The following is a 12,706-nucleotide window of genomic DNA, read 5'->3' on the forward strand; positions in this document are numbered from 1 at the left end:
TGATAATCGATACAACACTAAAAGATCGGTTTAAATTACAGAGTTCTTCTTTGTGTAATATCTCCTTAAATTAATTAGCTTCACACTTGTTACAACATTTTAAAATTTGGTATATAACATATTTATAAAAATAGTTTTTTGTAGTAAAAGTATATTTCGTTACACCAACGCTCTATGTATCTTCTGTTTTATTTTGCGTCATGTCGGTCTCTTTTCCTTATTTTATATTAAAAATTCTGAGTGCCCTGTTGGCTGTGTAGTATTGGCGTGAGCATTGAACCATATTTTAAGATCAATAATAAATGTAATATTGATTTCTTTCCATTGTCATACCTCTGTTCATAACTTGTTCTCTTCATTAAATATAATTAGAACGATCAAGTCGAGAAGGATGAGGTGGGCAGGGCATGCAGTACGCATGGGGGAAAGAGGCAACTAAGAAGACCTATTCAGAGATAGTACTTGCTGACTCATGGAGCTGAGCCCGGCTTGAGGAGCCACCAATTGTACAGCTACTCAAGAAATTCCCAGCATTTTATTGAACCCGAAGGTTTATTACCGTGTTCACAAGAATCCTACACTGGTCCCTATCCTCGTCCAGATCAATCCAATCCATATCATCCCATCCTATCTCTCTAAAACCATTTTAATATTGTCCACCCACATACGCCTTGGTCTTCCTAATGATCTTTTTCCTTCTGCTCTCCCACCAATATCCTATTTGCATTCTGCTTCTCCTGATTCATGCTACATGCCCTGCCCACCTCATCCTTCTTTACCTGATCATTCTAATTATACTTGGAGAAGAGTACAAGTCATGAGCTCCTCATTGTGCAGTTTTATCCAACCTCCTGTCACTTCATCTCTCTTCGGTCCAAATATTCTCAACACCCTGTTCTCAAACACCCTCAGTCTATGTTCCTCCCTTAATGTCAGAGACCAAGTTTCACACCCATGCAGAACCACAGGCAAAACTAAAGTTTGATATATCCTAATTTTTATTGATGCCGGTCACGGTAGCCGAGCGGTCTAAGGCATGCACTGTCTTCGCTCTCTCGGAAGCCGGGATTGTGGGTTCGAATTCCACTCAGGGCATGGATGTTTGTGTGCGTTTTTCTGTTTGTCTACAGGTAGAGGCCTTGTGACGAGCTGATCACTCGCCCAAGGAGTCCTACCGAATGTGTAAGATCTAGTAAACCGAAGTGAAACGGAGAGTTTCATAGGGTAGGCCTAGGCCCAAATTGGGGCTGTAGCGCCACAGAAAAAGAAAAAAAAATATTCATATATATTGTATTTATTCATATGTTGTATAAGATTAAAATTGGTCATAAAATAGTATTTGGGTGTTATGAGCTGAATTGATCTGGCTCAGGATACAGGCCAGTAGCGGGCTCTTGTGAACACGGTAATGAACTTTTGTCCTCCATAAATTGTTGGGACGTTCTTCAATAGCTGAACAACTGGCATCATCTCAAGAAGTGCTCAGCTCCACGGAGTTAGTTAGATATTAGTGCCCGTAATAATGGTTCTAAGGGGCCGAAATATGTAAGAGTACATAGGCCTGTCTGATTTGTTCTTCTCTATTAAATTTGTTGCATTAGATTATTTATTATTACAATAATTACTAGACGCCTAACGGTGAAGATGTTGCATACTGAAATATATACAGAGTCGTTTGTTATTTACGTCATGATTTCAGATCGTGCTGAATTCCATGCACCGGTACCAGCCTCGGATACATCTCATCAAGTGGCGGGAACACGGAGGTCCCATCACCGACCTTGAAGCTGAAGAATATCGAACATACATCTTCCCTGAGTCCGTCTTTACCGCCGTCACGGCCTACCAGAATCAACTGGTGCGTATTGACTAGCTGTATGAATAGTTTGATTGGAATGTAATGTGGCTTGTAAGGTAAAGTTGTACCATGAAGACGTATGGGGGAGTGGATGTATAGATCCAGGTTTTCTTGACCTCAGCACTAGTTGGAGGCGAGTGGTCAGATTAACCCCTGAGAAAGAGCCCCCGGTACCCGTTGTATAGGAGGTTGGGTGGACCCCAGAGCTGGTCTGGACGATATGGAGAAGGGAAAATTCTTGATCCTACCTCGACTCGAACTCCGATCTCGGTCGTCCAGCCCGTAGCAAGTCGCCATACCGACTGCGCTATCCCGGCTCGATAAAACATAAATCACTTTAATAAGTATAGGTACACACAATATTCACAACTGCTGCAAGTATTTTTTTTTATTGCTAGTGGGGTGGGACTAAGTCCCTCTACTGCGGCCACTTCTGGCCTATTGTACCAGCCCCAGATGATAGGTGAGGGTGATTGTGGAGCAATTGGTGGAATGAAGGTTGGCAGGGGAAAACCAAGTACTCGGAGAAAACATGCCCCAGCGCTACTTTGTCCACAATTCCCACTTGACCAGACCCGGGATCGAACCCGGGTCGCCGCGATGGGAAGCCAGCGACTAACCACTTGAGCTATGGCGTGGCCTACTGCTGCAAGTGGATAAAGTAAAGCTGTCCTTGTGCTTACCTAACTACGCACTGTGACATGAAGACGTATGGGGGAATGGATAGATCCACGTTTTCTTGGCCTCGGTATTCGTTGTAGGTAAGTTGATTCATATAATTTTTGTATCAGTATGGCCGGCACGGTTTACTAAGTCAAAAGAAAGTTTCTCCGGTTTCTGATATTTCTGAAGGAATTTTCTTCATTTCGCACCTCTTTTTTTTTTTTTTTCAAAATTTTGTCTGTTTCATCCATATTGTCACGATTTGGAAGTGAATATAGACTGGGTAAGGTTGGATATGGGATTTACCGACCACTTATACACACGAATCGTAAGTACAAGTAATTACAGCGCCGTCGCTAATCTCCACAGCACCCGCTAAGCCTTTTCCAGCCTGCTGTGTCTTTACCAGCCGTTCCCTGCTAACGGCTTCTAACAGTGGACAGTCCTCTTCTCATAGCCACCCGTACTGAGCTGACTCGTACGTAGGAGGATAATATCACAATAAGTTCGGCGAAGAACTAATCGCCTCCCTTCCTTTATCCGACACGGAACGCACAGAAAACGAATAGGTTGGGGCGATACACAGAAAGCCAGACAGCAAGGTGAATTCATAATTTTCATTTCATGCATCCTGTTTTGTTATAATATACAATTTCTTTCTTAAAACCGTCACAACACAACTATATTAAGGTCAGTGCCAAGTTTTGCTCTGCTACATGTTTCGGCTACCAAAAGCCATCATCAGGCAAATACATGGCTAACATATATACACCACTGAACTGCAGAACTAGTAAAATTGGATAAAAGATATTAATTATATTAAAATACTTGGCGTATAAATACAATAAATTAGATTATATAAAACGAAAGTTATAGTATAAAACAAGAATAAAATTCTTCAAGTGATGCTTTACATCATCGAGTCAGCCGTTAGTTTTTGCGACTTTGTTGCGTTCCCACGGACAAATTTGAATATTCTATATTTGGTGTATATAAAAACTGTTTTGGAGGCTCGTGATATAGATGTAATAATATTAATGTTAATCTGAAAATTATATGAAAGTAATAGTATTAAATTTTGTTGTAATCAGCAATTGATTTTGGTATTGAAGCTATAGTGTATTGTTTACTTACTGTTTAGTCGGTGCCTCATCTTGCAAAGTATTGGCCGTTCTGTAGGGAATGTAAACAGCGACTGATTTGGTGATGTATGTTGAAAGTCAATGCAAGGGCGGGAAAGGGGTAGGGGCACGACTGTATATTATGTTTTGTATGTATCAATGATTACATCATATATATAGGGTTAAAAATTTCGGTAAAATTATCGTTTAGTTGTAAATTTAGTTTGCTGATTTCACATTTACGAAATCAGCAAACAAAATATAGAATAATCCAATTTGTCCGTGTCAAGACAACAAAATCGCAAAAACCAACGATTGACTCGATGATGTAAAGCATCACTTGAAGAATTTTAATCTTGTTTTATACTATAACTTTCGTTTTATATAGTCTAATTTATTGNATTAAAATTCTTCAAGTGATGCTTTACATTATCGAGTCAGCCGTTGGTTTTTGCGATTTTGTTGTATTCACACGAACAAATTGGAATATTCAATATTTTTGTGTGTATATAATGAACTGTTTTGGAGGCTCGTGATGTGGCTGTAGTAATATTAATGTTAATCTGAAAATGATATGAAAGTAATAGTATTAAATTTTGTTGTAATCAGCAATTGATTTTGGTATTGAAGCTATAGTGTATTGTTTACTTACTGTTTAGTCGGTGCCTCATCTTGCAAAGTATTGGCCGTTCTGTAGGGAATGTAAACAGCGACTGATTTGGTGATGTATGTTGAAAGTCAATGCAAGGGCGGGAAAGGGGTAGGGGCACGACTGTATATTATGTTTTGTATGTATCAATGATTACATCATATATATAGGGTTAAAAATTTCGGTAAAATTATCGTTTAGTTGTAAATTTAGTTTGCTGATTTCACATTTACGAAATCAGCAAACAAAATATAGAATAATCCAATTTGTCCGTGTCAAGACAACAAAATCGCAAAAACCAACGATTGACTCGATGATGTAAAGCATCACTTGAAGAATTTTAATCTTGTTTTATACTATAACTTTCGTTTTATATAGTCTAATTTATTGTACTTTTACGCCAAGAATTGTAATATAATTAAATTTTTGTATCCAATTTTACTACTACTGCAGTTCAGTGGTGTATACTCGTATATGTTGGCCATGTATTTGCCTGATGATGGCTTTTGGTAGCCGAAACATTAAGCAGAGCTAAGCTTGGCACTGACCTTAATATAGTTGTGTTGTGACTTTTTTTAATAAAGAAATTGTGAATTCATAAGCCTCCTTTATTTTTTTTTTTTTCAGAATTAAGAATATAGACCTATAGATTGCGAGGGTTTGAACTGGATTCATCTGGCTCTTATAGCCCTTTATGAACAAGACAATGAAACTTGTATTCCACACAAAACAAACTCCGTTGCCCGTACTCCGCAAGCGAACTATACCGGCCGAGCGACCGCCGTTTGTCGGCGAAGTTAGTGGCAGCTCTTTGCGGAAAGAGGGTGTCACATGGTCAGCGCAACAAATCCCCACAACCGTTAATCTCTGTTTTCTAGACCGAAATCGCTATATCCTTGAAATAGCTCCTCAATTATCACCACAAGGCTGAGTGGACCCCGTTCCAGACCCACTACTTCTCACAAAATCTGGTAGCGCCGGGAATTGAACCCGGACCTCTGGATCTGTAGCCAGGAACTCTGACCACCAGACCGCAGATGCAGTCGGATTCCATATAATTCTGGAAATTTCCAGAACAGATAATCAGCTGTTAGATTCTCATGAAGGACGCATTTCTGTGGAGTTAATTATGAACCAGCTACTGTACGCCTACCATTAACACATGAATGGTATAAGATTGAATTCATTTACAGAGCTCAGGGATGATAACATTGACACGAACTCAATCACTTCTGTTGCAGATCACGAAGCTGAAGATAGACAGTAACCCTTTTGCAAAGGGCTTCAGAGACTCTTCACGTCTGACAGACTTCGATAGGTGAGTGGATCCTATTACATTACTATTCCAACACTAATCGCTTTATGAGTCCACAATGGCAGTGCCAACATCACGACTGTGCAAATTTCTGAGTTGGAAGTGTACACGTATGTGCCTGTGTGCATTCACTCGCGCTCACAGACGGATACGGACATGGAGGTCAACGAAGAGTTCTATATTCTGGTATATAGTGCCGTGTATTCCGTTAAAATTCAACCGAAGTTTCGGATGAACATTTCGCCTCCATCTTCACGGTTTATTGTTTGACTTATTCTTCGAACCTGATGATGGATGCAACATTTTCCTTCGAAACTTCGGCTGATTTTCATAGCGTCATGTCCCAGAATGTAGAAACCTTCATGGTTATTATGAAGAGGAACCTGAGATGCTACTTGGAGGAAAACGTTGAAATAACTAAATAGGCCCACGTAGGATGCCTGATGTGAGCGATGTGTATCTGAAATTGATTACCGAAGGAGAGAGAGGAAAGAAACGGACGTTATTACGATAAGGTGACAAAACTGACAGGAAAAGGGTACGGGAGAAAGGAATGAAGAAGGTAAAGGTAATAAAGTTTATATGGGGACCCAACAAATGAAAATTTTCTCGTAGAATTTCCAATGTCCATTAACCTAATAGAATTTAGTTTAAGTGTTTGTTACGAAACGTCGATTTCTGAGGCTCACTTTCGCCAGAATGTTGTCCTAATACGTCAGCAAAAATTCTTGTGACGAGAAGTAGTCCTATGCTTCTAGTGAGAATGCACTGGAATGTCACATTAATGAAGTATTAACAGGATGTCGTCTGTATAAGAAATTATATGCATTTTTTTCTGACATCGTCTTCCTGTCCGGTCCATAGTGTCACTGCTGTTCAGATCTGGCCATAGATAATGCCAGTAGAAATAATAGGGTCGTTGTGTTGTTAGATTTACTAATATAATAGCACACTTCCTCTAACATCGCAATGTAATAGTCATTTATCATTTTCCATTCCCAGTTTTTATTCATCATATCTTGAAGCAAGGAATTCGCTTCTTACAGGTCCTCAGAGGCGGCAGGTGGACTCAAATCAGAGTCAATATTTCTGTTTAGGAGATTAAGAATATAACAGAAGGCTGGAGAAAATTACATAATGAGGAACATCGTAATGTATACTCCTCGCAAAATACTAGTAGAATGGTCAAGTCAAGAAAGATTAGATGAACAGGGAATGTTATAGAACCGTGGTCAATAACAGAGATTTCGTAGGAATACTTGAAGGAAAGAAGCTACTTGATAGACCAGGGATGGATTTTACACAATTATGAGCAGGTTAAGAACTGGGTTCACTTTGAGTTACTAAAGGGTTCTGACACACAGAATAACTGGGTTTTTGGACCTTTTCCATCGTCCGGTATTCTAGAAAGTAGAGAATACGACGTTTCGGAAACTGAATTTGTTTCCTTCCTCAGGTGAAGGGGAAAGACACCTACTCAGTTGGTCTCTTTAGAAAGAGCTAATCATAATCACTGGACAATCCTTGTCAGATTTACACAGCCAAAACCCCGTCTATAGTCACTCGATGCACGTGACAACATTAATATAGCCCCTTAATGTAGATACCATTGTGTACATCCCTGTGACGAACCTGTATCTAACCTCATCACGTACTCTATTGGCTCCTGGAACATATACCAGTCGTTATGCTGGAAGATTAAAGTCTGTTCCGCGCAAGTTGCCGCCTTCACATTTGATCGTACTTCCTGCACCTTCACTTAATTGCGTCTGTTTCATGAGTCCACTGCTTGGACTGCCACTTGGACCTCGCGTTCAGGTCACCTGTACCTGCAAGTAATTAGGAGAGAAACGTGTAAACATCCTCTGTTTACTGGTTTTGTGCTGAACTCATTTAGACCCTCTAACACTGTGTTTGCACCAAGAACATAAAGTGAACTCGTGTCCGTCCCTCTGTCCTTCAGTTCGTATCTATCTTATGCTTCGCCCGCTATGTGAACGAGCGTGCGTCATCATCAGTTAGTGACGTAGACCGTTACGTCATCGTTGGAGAAAGTTATTATATCGTATTTTGAGAAAACTCTCGATGTTTCCATGCTTGTGGTAAATTTAGACGCGTTTACAGAGGAATTTTCTTCCGTAAGGTTACTTATACAAGATATGGTGTACTCTGATTCGCTGGGTAGGTGGACTATGACCGAAAAACTTGAAGATATTTCGATGAAATTACATATTTGAGATATACAAGGAAAATTTTCTGGAGGCATACGTTAGCGTAGTTGGTTGAGGCACTATGCTACAGGCCGAAAAATCGCGGATTCGATTCCCGATGAGGTCATTGGATTTTTTAATTAACTTAATCCTTCCAGCTGCACTATGGCCCGGGAGTGGACTCAGCCTCTAACAGAAATGAGTACCAGGAATCTTCCTGAGAGGTAAAGGGCGGCCGGCGCGTAAGTCTAACAACCTCACCGACATCTGTAAGCCGATTGTCTAGAAAATGTGGGAGCCTCGACGTCTTTTAACCCTATGGGCCTTCACTGCCTGTTACAGGATAGCTTTACCTTTTGAAACATTCTCTGGTTAATGTAAGTTAGATTCATATTAGTTCATCAGAAGCAGGGCGGGAAAGCGGATATGACATCCTCCTTCCTAATCCTTATCTATTACTCAGTTGTAACTTTCTGTCGCGTTCGATGGTTTACAGCGAAGGTCTAATCGCTGTAGTTGAAACAGCTTTTTCAAATTGGCTAAGATCCAACATTTCTAACAGAATTTAATATTAATGAATTGCCATACAGAACCTCGGTACACGTTTTGAGTTCTGTNTTTGAGATATACAAGGGAAATTTTCTGGAGGCACGCGTTAGCGTAGTTGGTTGAGGCACTATGCTACAGGCCGAAAAATCGCGGATTCGATTCCCGATGAGGTCATTGGATTTTTTAATTAACTTAATCCTTCCAGCTGCACTATGGCCCGGGAGTGGACTCAGCCTCTAACAGAAATGAGTACCAGGAATCTTCCTGCGATGTAAAGGGCGGCCGGCGCGTAAGTCTAACAACCTCACCGACATCTGTAAGCCGATTGTCTAGAAAATGTGGGAGCCTCGACGTCTTTTAACCCTATGGGCCTTCACTGCCTGTTACAGGATAGCTTTACCTTTTGAAACATTCTCTGGTTAATGTAAGTTAGATTCATATTAGTTCATCAGAAGCAGGGCGGGAAAGCGGATATGACATCCTCCTTCCTAATCCTTATCTGTTACTCAGTTGTAACTTTATTTCTGTCGCGTTCGATGGTTTACAGCGAAGGTCTAATCGCTGTAGTTGAAACAGCTTTTTCAAATTGGCTAAGATCCAACATTTCTAACAGAATTTAATATTAATGAATTGCCATACAGAACCTCGGTACACGTTTTGAGTTCTGTGAATTGTTGGAAGAGGCGTGTGACTTAAATAACAGTCAAAGGCAAGAGAATATAATTGCGTGCAGGATATGAGGTTCTCCCAACTTTGGCTATGTCACCTTTGTCGTCTGGGGTTTAACGCCTTGTAGTACGTCGAAAATCATTCTTTGTTTCGGAGAGTTATGCTATCTGCTTCATGCTTCTTTCTTATTCTATTTATTTTTCGATCCTCCGAAAAGTCGGTTGGTTTTCAGCATACTACAAGTAGACAGAACCCTTCACGTCATTTTAAATCATATAGTTTTCATTTTGTTTTAGAGTCAAGAAATTAATAAAACTGAATAAATTATTGTGAATTCCGAGTCAACATTTAGTTATTTATCACAATTATAGTCAAGCCTAAAGTTACGGTCTTCAGAGACATGACGCCGTGTAGTCTTGATGGCAGACACCGACGTTTTAGAGGAACCTGATGTCTTCACCTTCAGCGCGACAAGAAGGCGTCAGGTAACTCTTAAACTTTTTTAAGTAGGACTCTAATTACCTACCAAACTACACGGTGTTATAACCCAGAAGACAGAAACCTTAATTCTAACCACCGCGAAAACTCATCAGTGTACAATCAACCGGAAGATGTTGTAGGTTAACAAGTGTTTGTAGGGAACATGTTGATGTAATGGTCACTTAAAGACTCGTGTCCACAAGTTATGCACAGTAAGACCACTGTAATTAACTCTACCGTAATTGAATAACATGCCCACGAGTAGCATTGTCCCCACATGCAATTGGCTAATTACTTTCAGCTGCCTCATTACAACTCAGTAATTTTCTTTTGCTAGCCAGAAGACAAAATTGTTTTACGAGTTGGCTACCAGTTTGACTTCCAGCATTTAACATTGAGCGCTTTCTAGCGGCAGGAATATGAGACTGCAGTATTAAATTATACCTTACAGACCCTGGACGAATAATTGCGTAGGTCAGGAACTTGAAGGAAGAAGAGGAAATAGAATACGAAACAGTGGATACAAAAACACGGCGTATAGTTACTTATATAAGATTGAGTTTCATTGCTTTTCTTTGCAAGCGAAATGCATTGATGTTCGGTAGGCCAATGTTGATTACTGAATACCGAACAAAAATGAATACCGTCCTACCAGTAAAGTCCGTATTAATAAAATTAGTATCTCGCGTTTGGGCCCTTAGCGCATATGCCCTTATTTTCTTGAAGATACAGTGAAGAGCTCTATAAATTATTGCAATTTAATGAAAATTTTTGCATTCTTCTTCGAGAATCTGCCGAATCTGAACAGAAACCATCTAGCCCTTCAGATGCTAGCGAAAGGCATATCCATACGTTCAAAGACAAAGTTATGTTACGACCGACGGTCAGTCGGCCAGTCTATCTTGGTGTCAAGCGCCCATCTGGTGCCCAAGACCCGGCTCTTGTTACTGTCACAGAGTTTTTGGTTTGTCGATGTAGGGTATCCTCTCAAACGAGAGGACGGGTCTGTCGTTTACAATTGCTGCTGGTTCGAGTCCCGCTGGACCCATGACCATACGAGTATTTTACTGTCTGACATTCGAGACTCCCCTAACCTGGAGGGCCAGGNGGCCAGTCTATCTTGGTGTCAAGCGCTCATCTGGTGCCCAAGAGCAGGCTTTTGTTACTGTCACACAGTTTTTGGTTTGTCGATGTAGGATATCCTCTCTAACGAGAGGACGGGTCTGTCGTTTACAATTGCTGCTGGTTCGAGTCCCGCTGGACCCATGACCATACGAGTATTTTACTGTCTGACATTCGAGACTCCCCTAACCTGGAGGGCCAGGTCCCCGTATTATATCCCCCAGGAACAGGGTGGCCCAGTTATATCCCTAGGCAGTGGGTTCCCTTTAGTCGCGTCCTACGACTCGCAGGGTTACGGTGGAGGTATTCGACCCAGCCCCAACCCACCGCTTTGTCCTCGCTATATAGTCTTGGTGCGGACCGCATAGGAAACACCTCTTCCAATAGTTCTTCTGATGTTGCATGCATATCCTTTGCCGCGGTACTCGTTTATTTTCCCGTTACATATCAACGGACCATCAAGTTAATTCACAATATTATTATTGGTGAATAATGCATCAGGTGTTAGAATGTGGGGTACTATTCCGACAGTGCGTAGAGGGAATGAAGAAAATTACGAAATATTTCAAGGAAATATTTCTCTGAACCGAGATACGAGCCCGGAACCGAACAGAAAATCTACCAACTCGAACTCAAATTTCGCCTCAGCTAGGAACACAAATTTGCTGCTGTAAGACTTTAGCAACTGAGCATATTGGCCCATATTAAAAGGAATGTTAAAAATTATAATTATTTTTCCCTTACGTAGCGGTAAAAACAAAAAAAAAAAGACTACATTAATCACTGACACTGCATCCTGACTCTAATGTGATGCAATTAACGCTGTGAAGCTAAGCTGCGGTTCATAACGTGACCCAAACAAAACACGCCCTCTTTCCTAAATACTGGTTGCGGCAAATTGAAAACACTCTCCAAGTAATATTTGAGGAGGATTCTCCTTTCTGTATCAGATACTGTTTTTGATTAACGTACTCGTTTCCTGTATTCTCAGTCTTTCGCAGGTGATCACAGCGGCCATGAAGTTCTGTTGCTCATAAGCTCATCTCATGAACGTATGACACGACTTTCGAGGGTGCTCCTTATATGAGAGATCAGCCGGAAGCACTGTGACACAGGACAACAGAAGTAGCTGAATTGCGACTAAATAAGTCTCTGAGTAGCTGACTAAACAAGTGAAACACTTAATGACTGACTAAATAGACAAATCACTGATTGGCTGGCGAGAGAACTTAGCCATAGTACTTCAAAGTCAGAGTTACTTTACGACTGACTGCTTACCGCCAGTCAGTTCGTCTTGGCGCCAAGTCCCTCGAGGATCACGACTAGAGATTTTTTTTTCAACTGATCACTGGCGGTCTTAGTCCTTATGTAACATCCTCTCAGACGAGAGGAAGGTTCTGTCTTTTGCACTTGCTGCTGATCCTCGCCAGCGCAGTCATTCTCAGATCCGAGTCCCGCGTGACTCATGGCCATATTTTACTGTCTCAGATTCGAGACTTCCGTAAACTTGAGGTCCAAGTTCCAGTATTTATATCCCCCAGGAACGGGACCGCCCAGTTATAACTCCAGTCACTGGATTCCCTTTCCGCCGCCTCCTACGATTCGCAGGGCTACGGTGGACCTATTCAAACCCACCTCTCTGGCGGAACTCACTGTCCTGCTTATACCAATTCGGCACGGATCCCACAGAAAACACCGTTCCTCTGTTTCTGTTTAATTGCTTGTTTTGCGGTCGTTGCCTGGCAACGGGTCAACTTGCCAGAATATAATGTAGCAACTTTCTAATGTTGACGTAGCGATGTTCGTCGCTGATGACGCAACGTCAAAAATAGTTCAGGCTCAGTATATTGGTCTCCATTCCTCTTATATTACATCTAACTGCGTAATATCTTGGGGCTGTATATCACACATGTTCATTGGTCCGTTTTATGTGACTTAATGTTACACGAAATAAGTTGCGAAGCCACAGATAATGGAAACTCTTGAAGAGCAATATTCTTTACCCAACCGTGGTCGCTGATCGCGTAATACGCATGTCGCAATTCTGTGTATCAGATATATATATATATA

General features: G+C 41.1%; 1 protein-coding gene across 1 annotated transcript in view; it reads left to right on the forward strand.

The window, feature by feature from the left end:
* LOC111864698 (T-box transcription factor TBX20) overlaps positions 1-12,706 on the forward strand; it is a 157,947-nt gene that overhangs the window by 129,166 nt on the left and 16,075 nt on the right. The window contains exons 4-5 of the mRNA XM_023852140.2: positions 1,700-1,858; positions 5,533-5,609. Of these exons, the coding sequence (XP_023707908.1) occupies positions 1,700-1,858; positions 5,533-5,609 (236 nt within the window). The remainder of the gene's footprint in view (positions 1-1,699; positions 1,859-5,532; positions 5,610-12,706) is intronic.

Source organism: Cryptotermes secundus, unplaced genomic scaffold (assembly GCF_002891405.2).
Source record: "Cryptotermes secundus unplaced genomic scaffold, Csec_1.0 scaffold441, whole genome shotgun sequence".
NCBI classification, from domain to species: domain Eukaryota; kingdom Metazoa; phylum Arthropoda; class Insecta; order Blattodea; family Kalotermitidae; genus Cryptotermes; species Cryptotermes secundus.